Source organism: Octodon degus, unplaced genomic scaffold (genome assembly GCF_000260255.1).
Source record: "Octodon degus isolate 3935 unplaced genomic scaffold, OctDeg1.0 scaffold00206, whole genome shotgun sequence".
Taxonomy (NCBI): Eukaryota; Metazoa; Chordata; class Mammalia; order Rodentia; family Octodontidae; genus Octodon; species Octodon degus.
In genome coordinates, this window is record NW_004524782.1 from 2,774,021 (window position 1) to 2,783,798 (window position 9,778).

Sequence of the window (9,778 nt, forward strand, 5' to 3'; positions counted from 1 at the left end):
GAGTGTACTTGTTGGTCTGTGAAACAGGATGTATTTTCTGTTGGGTGAATGGATGTCAATGAAATTATTGCAACATAAAATTTACAGCTAATAATTTTATTAGTACATGTTTGTAATATATAGCCAAATCATTTCATGTAAATGTCTGGCACCTACATATATAATATCTTTGTTCTGTTTACTTTGCTTTCCCCACATATTCTTCAAACACCTGCCCACCATATCCTCATCTCATCTCTATAATGTCTACCACACTGTTTCCAGTCACTTTTATTTTAATCTTAAATTATTTATAGCTTACTTTTCTCACATAAAAGGTCCACATGTCATTTAGCATTCTTTAGGTGATTAATCTCACACTTAGAGTATATTTTCAATATGCATCTATTTTCTTAAAAATTACTCAAATTTATCCTATTTATTTCCCAGTAATACTCTATCCTGCGTATATAACAGATTTTATCACCCATTTATCTGCTGAAGATATACTTATGACTTCCATAATTTTATAACTTTCACATGTGCTGCTGAAAACATTAATATGAATATATCAATATAATGACTTTAATTCTTCTGGACTGAAACATACGTGGATCAAATAAGATTGTTTTTCTTTTTTGGCAGAACTAGAAATTGAACTCATGCCTTTGCGCTTGCTTGGCAAGTGCTTATTCTGCTGAGTTATCTCCCAGGCCACATACACTATTTTTTCTGGTACCAGGGATCGAACTCATGACCTTGCATTTGCCAGGCAAGCACTTATTCCACTGAGCAATATCCCTGGCTTTTTGAAAAAGCTACAAACTGATTTCATGATGGTTGTTTTAGTTTATATTCCCAACAGCAGTATAGAAAGTTTTTTCACCTTCAATGATCTCAACAGCATTTCTTGTTGTTTGAGTTCTTTACAGCCCCTTTTTCTGGAGTAATTTGAAATGATAATATTCTCTCATCTCCATATATCAAACAGAAAAATTCTGAATATTTTTTGTTTTTGACTGTTTGTGACTCTTCTCTCAAGAACTATTTATGACTTTCATTTGTGCATTTCTTATTTGGGATTTTACTTTGGATGGTGTCATTTTTTTGAATTTATTTATATTTTCAAAAGTGATTCTCTGTCCAGTGAATAGCTAGCAACATTTTATTCTCATTCTGTAGGTAATTACTTTGCTGTTTGTTTTCATTGCTGTGGGAAGAATAAATTATTTATTTGACATATTTTTAATTTTCTATTGTTAGTGTTATTGCTTCTGCAGTTGCTGCTCTGCTCAGAAAATTCTCTCCTATGTCTATGTCATCAACAATTTTGTCTATCTTAAATTTCAGCAAGTTTCCAGATACCCAGGTTTACCATTTCCTATTGTTATAATGGCTACATCTTTGCCAGCATACCTTTTTTAGTCCATTTTACAGAGAATCAGATGTACATGTGCCTGTGGATTCTCTCTGCATGATCATTTTTATTCCATTCATCCACATATCTGGCTTTGTGCAGTAGTATAGTACTTTTATCGTCATACCTTTGTGATATGTGTTAAAGACTGATATTACAATGCCTCTTCTTTTCTTTTTGTTTTCCAGAATTATGTTGGTTATTCTGAATCACACTTTGTCGCATATAAAACTTTAATTTTTGTAGCTCCCTTGAAAAACTGATGTTGTTTTCACTGAATTGTATTTTGTCTGTATGTCATTTTTGGTAATATCGCTATTTTGACAATATTGGTACTGTTTATTCAGGAGCATAGGTTTTTTTTTCAATTTGTAAAGGTAAGATATATATAGATTATATAGTAGTAATACCCTATGGAAGATATGACACCTGGAAGATGAATTCAGTAACTTCTCAGTGACAAAGAAAGAAAGAAAAAATAAAAGAAAGAAAGAAAGAAAGAAAGAAAGAAAGAAAGAAAGAAAGAAAGAAAGAGAAAGAAAGAAAGAAAGAAAAAAGCTTAAATGTTTGGATATGACTTAAAATTATAAAAAATTATTCATCGAAATGATAGCACAAACTTTCCAACATTTGTGAAATAATTTAATATTGAAATACAAAGACATTTGAAATTCCAAATACCCACAATCAGAAATAAAATCCTCCCTGCGATATAGCAGTTGAAATTTCAGAAACTCAACAATAAGAAAGAATAAAAGGTATTAGAGAAAAACAAAAAATGATTATAAATTGAACTTCTCAGAATTATGCACATTTCTCTAAACAAACTTTTTTCTTTTGGCAGAACCAGGGATTGAACTCAGGCCTTTGCGCTTGCCAGGAAAGTGCTTATTCTACTGAGCCATCTCCCCAGCCCCTCTCAAAACAAACTTTAAAGAATACACAAGCTTGGAGCAAGTTTCTTTAACAATAAAAAGAATTTTACTCTTGTAAACTGCAAAATTAATCTTCAAAATGGCAGAGAAATGAAGACTTTTCATGCCAAAGATATTACTTAGTAACGTATGGCCACCTAAAAAGCAACACAAAAATATTTAAGGGAAATCTACACAGACAGAGGCTGACACCACCCAAAGAAAAAGAAAGGAAAAAATATGAATCTATCACTGAGAATAGTTAAACAAACCAAAAATTCAGTCCCGCAAAAATACAATGCTTTGAGTGAATTCAGTAAAAAGTACATAATGCTGACTCTGAATATCAATGGTCTTGTCTCACAAAACAAATGATATAGAATGGAATATTAGTTCTAAAAATGCCAGCTATATATGGTCTAAAACAGACAAACCCAATCCAAAGGAAAATGTATGAGATCAAAATTAATGGATGGAAACCAACCAATACAACAAGATTCCCCAAACAAGGCAGAGTAAGCTTCATATTTCCAGACATAACTTACTGAAGCCAAAACTGAACGGTGGAGACAAAGGTGGAAATTAGATATCCATTAAGGAAACAACTCACCAGGAAGCAACAGCAAGTCTAAATATATAAGTATAAACTTCTGGCACAACTTTACAAAAGCAAAACTACTGGACACAAAAGAGGTAAAAATGAATACAACCATAGTGAGGGACTGCAGTATCCCATTCTTACAAGTAAATAGGTGACCTAGAGGAAATGAAATTAAAAAGAAATAGGAGTCAAACTACACCATTATACAAATGGAGCTAACATTCATCCAACAGCATAATATACATTTTTCTCAATTACACACAGAAGTATTTTCAAAATAGAACATAACATAGGAAGTTTAGAATGCTTAAATAAATACAAAAATTGAAATAATCTCTTGAATGTTATTGGCACATACAAAAGTGCAATTATAATTCACTAACAAAACACAGCACAAAAAATTATACAAACATGAAAATTTAAGAACACATCATTCAATAAGCACTGGAGCACGGAAGAACTTACGTGTTCTTACAATCAAAGTACAATGGAAATATGACATCAAAACTTATGAGATGTCATAAAAGCAGTTAGTTCTGAATGCACATATTACAAAACAACTTAAGTAGTTATATCTTCTTGATTCAGTTTTGGTAATTTGTACCTTTCTAGGAATCTGTCCATTTCATCTGTGTCTTCTCTTCTGTGAGCATTAAAGATCCTCAAAGTAGCTATTAATAATCTTCTGAATGTTCACTGGGTCCATGGTAAATACACCCTTTACTTTCCTTATTACTTGTATTTGAATGTTTTCTTTCCTCTTTTGCATGTGTACTTATGTCTACAACAGCACAATTTGTGATAGCAAAATCTTGGAAACAACCAAGGTGCCCTTTAGCTGAGGAATGGATAAAAAAGATGCGATATTTTTATACAATGAGATATTACTCAACTGTAATGAATGATAAACTCAATGCCTTTATATTTAAGTGGATGCCACTTGAGGATATACTCATAAGGGAAATAAACCAAACCTACATGTGTAAATATAGTATAGTCTCCCCAGTATAAGAACTCAAAAGAAGAAATAAAAAGAGAAAGATATAATACAATTAAAAGGAAAATGAGAATTTACGGATTAGACAACGAAGAGAGGGCAAGGAGAAAAGCTAGGAAACATCACGGGGCAAAGCCATACATTTATATGCACAAGATGATTAAGGCAATGATCCTGAGACTGTTAAGCAGGTTTTTGAAACTAGCAGTTAATTGGTAGGATTCTCACCCTGTCTAACTATGTATGCTGATACGTGTGAACTAAGCAACTGAACTGAAGTTAGCAATGGTTAATGGTATGGTCATGCTTGGAAAGCCTGTCATTCTGGTCTTCTAAATACATACTGCTTCTCATGACGTACCAATTACTGCCATACTGTCTCTCAAGTAAATGTTTGTTCTAAAAAAATGATAAGAATGCTACCTTAAACTGATAAAATTATTTCAAGTCCACTGTCATCATCACAATAAATGGGAAAAACCAAATACATTTTGTCTAATATCAGGAATAAGAAAAGGATGTGCTGTCTAAACCACCTCTTTTTAATACAGCACTCAAAATTTTATCCAGAGCAATCATGCAACTGAAAGAAATAAGTGGGATGGGAACAGCAAAGGAATAAATCATATCAATCATAATTGGTGGAAGACATGATCTTTCAGAAAGAAGTTTTGAAAAATTCCCTCTGAAGACTTAAACCTAAGAATCAGAGGCAGGGGGAAATTAATAGGATACAAAATAATTTACAAAATTTATTTTGACTATTCTCTGTCTGTCTGTCTGTCTGTTTGTCTGTCTTTGTTTCTCTTTCTCATACTGGAAATCAAACTCAGAACCTTGCACTTGCCAGGAAGGTGCTTATGCGACTAAGCATTTTCCATGATTCAATGCACAAAAATGAAGCATCACTATGTCTCCAGGATAAAACTGCTAAGAAATAAATCAGGAAAAATTTCCATTTACTGTACTTTCTAATGAAACTAGAGGCCTATGAAGTAACCTAATCAAGGAACTCAGATTTATAGAACTAAAACTATGGTATTCTGAAAAAAGATATTGAAGAGTAATTTCAACTTATGTTTCGCAGCTTAAAATGATTCTACAAAAAAAACATTTTCAAAACACTTTTGACCATTGTGCATGCACAATTTCTTTGTTTCCCCATGTTTTCACCAAACTTACTCTTTGAAGAAAGAGAAAGGGGAAAATTAGGAAGTATGGCAGGGGCAAAAGCATTCATTCATATAAACAAAATGGTTAAGGCAACGGTCCTAAGAATTTCCATCAGGTTCTTGAAAATAGCAGTCAAGGGGTAGGATTCTCACCCTGACTAACTCTATACATTGAAATCTGTGAACTAAGCAACTACACTGAGGATAGAAATGTGTTATACTAAAATCATGCTTGAAATACCTGTCATTTTCATCTTCTAAATGTGGGCTACTTCTAATTTCATATCAATTATTGGTATAATCTCTTTAAAGTAAATTTAAAAAAAAAAGATAATAGAAGAAAGTAAGAGACAGGAAAAAATGTCATAGGAATGTCCTGCTACAATATTGTATATGGTTTGATTTCTAAATTTCTATGTAAAAGTGTGTACTTGTTCTCCTTCACATTCTATAGGGATTTAAATTATACAATATCCATGTCTCTTGGAAAATAGCAGTTCCATGTTAAGTTAAGGCATTTGATATTCAGACAGTGATAGTAAGCTCAACTGCCTCTGTTACAAGGTAATAACATCATTAAGCTTTTCTTCTGGATGTTTAACAACTAAAGTTTGCAGACAAAAATTAGACAAATGGAGGGGATACAAGGATAGCCAATACTTTGGCCCTAGCCATTCTAGGTCATTGAGGACTCAGGACCTAAGGGAACCTGTGCGGTGACACCCTGTAACTCAGTGGTGTCCCAAATTTTCTGATCAAGGAGACTATGGGGCCACAGAGGTAAGAAATTGACGATGTATAGTGTGCCTATGGAGAGTCACCTAGAGAGAAAAGATTCTCTCGGGATTTCAGAGACCAAACTGGTCAAGCAATGGCTATGACTCATCCAGATGGCTGATACTGACTAAAAATCTTCAAGGTGTTGCACATAGTTTCAGGGTAAATCCTGAGGGGATTTGACTGAACTTGTCAGATCAAAAGGTTACATTTTTAGTTGTATAGGTCTTGTTTTAACTTGGTCTTAACCATCCAGCAGAAAAAGTATTAACACGAGGTAGAAAAAGTAATGCCACATTAATATGTTGAGCTGTAAAATACTCAAGTCAACAACTTCAGACAGTTGCCAGTTCTGCTGATAACTCAGTGCTATTATGGACTATTGGTGTATATTAGGTTATTTTGCTGACTTCAAGTACCTAAAATCTTTAGGCTTCAAGTATAAAAAGATCCTGTAAAGACTTCTCCAAATACTGCTTCTCTAACTGCAGTGGAACACCCATCACTGACAAAACAGAGTGAAAAAGTGGGAGATGTTGGGAACCATGAAGCTAGGAAATCTATCTGATATCTGTAGATGGGACTTGGCCCAGTGCCTAAAGCAAACAAGCTACCTCACTCCTGAACATCCCATCTGGTGAAGGTGAGCTATCAGTTGTAAGGCAACCTAGTGTCATGTGTCACTGACTTCACAAAACTGTAAATAAAAGACTATTGTGTTGGGAAAAATACACATGTTTATACAAGAGAGTTAGGATAGATATACAGCTACTTATTCTTAGTTCATTGAGAATAAAATTTTGTACTAATATTGTTTAGACAAGATATTATATCATCTGCATCTTATCCTCTGAATAACTATTATGGAGACAATAATATGCAATGTGTTAATTCTTATAACTGTCCTACGAACATGATTTGAAACTGTTTCATTGATGTTTTATCTTTCTTTTCTCATTAAAATAAATACATTTCATCTTTCAGGTCATTTCCTTTTTAACAGTCAGGACCGTGTTTGATAGCAGCAGGTAGAGGTTTGATTCAAACTTCTCTGTTTAATGAGAACATTAAATATTTGAATATATTTATTCTCAACTGACTAAATTCTTTTTTGAAATTTATACTGCAATATTAACTATTTTAGATTCCCTTATGTAGTGTGCATCAGCGTGTCATGATGAATCATTCTGTATCTTCTAATGAAATTAGAGACCTACGAATGTCTCTAATTTCTCTTCTCGTGCCTGGTTGCCCATCTACCTTTGTCTGTTACTGCCCTTTCAATTTAACTATGCATGCTTTTAATGAAAACTATTCTTAATTTTAATATAACTCATCATTTTTGTCTGTGATTCTAGTGGGTTTTGGAACCAATAATTAGACCATAGAGACAATTTTTTTCAACCACTTAGGTTTTTTTATTTTATTGACAGTTGAAATTTATTCAGAGTTGACCTGCATTATGAAGCCAATAAGGTTGGTGTCTTTTCTTTGTATAGTATGATTAAGATGCCTTTCTGCATTTACTGAAAATACTGTGTTTGCTCCCTATATATCTTTTTACTTTCTATAGTATGATTAAGATGCATTTCAGTATTTGCTAAAAATACTGTTTGCTCCCTATATGTTCTCACTTGCTACTTCATTCTCAGGTTCACACTGTCTCATCCATATTGATGACTTCCTCTGAAATAGCCTGAGAATTCTCTTCAGCTCTTCCTGCTTTATGAACATTTGTGATTCTATAAGAGCTCACTTCAAAATTATTTTTGCTGTTATATCTCTGCCATACAAATTGCTCAGAAAATAATACTATGATTTCAAGGAATCTTTAGAGAAAATGGCAAAAGCATACTTCGTGTCTTTGGCAATTGGAATGATCTTTTTGTCACAAACCATGGTGGGATTCCTAGCCAATTTTTTTCTTCTTTATCATTATATTTTCCTTTACCATACTAAAAGCAAGTTGAGATATGTAGAATTGATTCTCAAGCACATATCGATAGCCAACTCCTTACTTATTCTTTCTGAAGGACTTCCTCAGGTAATGGTAAACTTTGGACTGAAACATGCTTTCAATTATTTTGTCTGCAAATTTATCTTGTATATGGAGAGAGTTGGCAGGGGTGTGTCAATTAGTACTATCTGCCTCTTGAGTGTCTTCCAAACTATCATGATAAGCCCCATCAACTCCTGTTGGAAAGATCTTAAAATCAAAGCTCCAAAGTACATTGGCTTATGCATTTGCCTCTGCTGGTTTCAACATATCGTGGTAAATTTCATTTTCCCTGTGTATCTAATGAATGTATCTGAAAATTTTCACAGCAGAAACATCACAAAGAAAAGAGAGATGAGATTCTGTTCTGTTGCAGATCAAGGGGAAATCCTGGGCTCAGTCTATTTGACATTCATAACATTTCCTGAAGTTATTTTTTCTGTGCTCATGGTCTGTGCAAGTGGCTCCATGATTTTTACTCTGTACCGACACAAACAGCATGTCCGACACATTCACAAGACAAATGTTTTCTCTAGATCCCCTGAGTCCAGAGCCACCAAAAGCATCCTTCTTCTCGTGGGCACTTTTGTATCATTTTACAGCATATCATCTCTCTTTAACTTTTGTATTGCTCTTTTTCCTGAGGTATATTGGTGGCTGGTGAGCATTTCTGATGTACTTTCTCTGTGTTTTCCAACTATCTGCCCCTTTCTCGTAATGAACCAGGTTTCTTTTTTATCCAGGCTCTGCTTTGCTTTTATAAGGAACACTCACCTTGCTGATAAGACATAAATAAATTGTGTGTTTTGGAAGTAGCCTTTTTCATGGTTCATGTGTCTTTTTCTTTTTCTGTCAAAGAGGCAAAACAGAGATTCAAGGAGAAGCCTGATATCTTTCTTTTGTAGAACAATGAGCATTTTGAGTCACTGAATGTGGGAATTGTGTGGGATTTAATGAAATTGATCTAATTCTGGTGTTCTGTGCTTGTGATACCTGAGTTGAAATTTGCTTCAGATACAGTGCATGGATTTTGTCTTAGCAATTATGCTGTTAATCAAAATATTTTGATAAATGCCTTGTTCAAGGAAACACTTTATGACTAAACACAGTGAAGGAATGGGTGGTGAACACTGTGACCGTTGTCTCTGAGTTCTCTGTGTTTTATGGGAAGTTCTATGTGCTGTTTTTTCTCTGTACTTTATTTTTATGGTTGTTTCTAGTAACAAAGTTATTTGTATATTATAGTGTCAAGATACCGAACAGAAAACATATTTGCTCGCATAGTAGGTAATTCAGATGACAACAATAGAAGAGAAGCTTCCAAAGAGAGGAGAGTTTTGGTGCTCCATGCAAAATGTCACGCCTCAAAAATTTTCAGACCCTCCAGCAGCATCAGTGGAGTTCCTAAAAGTGAGGAAGAAAACCTTAAAAAGTTAAATGAGAACATGGGTTATGTAATGATTATAGTAACCATGTCATATTCCCACCACTACAAATACTGGTTGTGGGTGTTTTTGTTCACTTGTTTCTTTTAAAATATCTTGATCATAATTGCACAATCGAATCTTCTTGTAAATTTTCCCACCACAGTAACATTTCCCTAGATGCCTTTCCCTGTGACTTTTCACTACCTACTGAGCATTGTACACTTATCAGACACGTGACAGTGTCTGAGTGGTGGTTGCCAGGCAGGGAATAAATAGAATGTATGGGTGTATCTGGGTCACTGTGTTCCAACGTTGCAGGATACAAAGTTCTAGAAGAATTTTGTCTGTACTGAATATTGACTTTGTTTTGAGGGTACAGTGGGGATGACATCAGTATCAGTGACGTTCTTCATACAACTAGAGTGAAAGTATAATGATCGGAAAGGAAGAAGTGAAATTATCATTATTGGCTGATTACATGACATTCCACATAGAACA

General features: G+C 34.0%; 1 protein-coding gene across 1 annotated transcript; it reads left to right on the forward strand.

Annotated features, from left to right (window-relative positions):
• Positions 1 to 7,697: 7,697 nt before the first annotated feature.
• On the forward strand, positions 7,698 to 8,645 carry LOC101577532 (vomeronasal type-1 receptor 2-like). Its single transcript, XM_004644699.1, has one exon. The coding sequence runs from the start codon at positions 7,698 to 7,700 to the stop codon at positions 8,643 to 8,645; it is 948 nt and encodes a 315-aa protein (XP_004644756.1).
• The last annotated feature ends 1,133 nt before the right edge of the window (positions 8,646 to 9,778 follow it).

Bases quoted from the DNA above. Each gene is read 5' to 3' on its own strand.
- LOC101577532 (XM_004644699.1), top strand. From the start codon at position 7,698: ATGGCAAAAGCATACTTCGTGTCTTTGGCAATTGGAATGATCTTTTTG.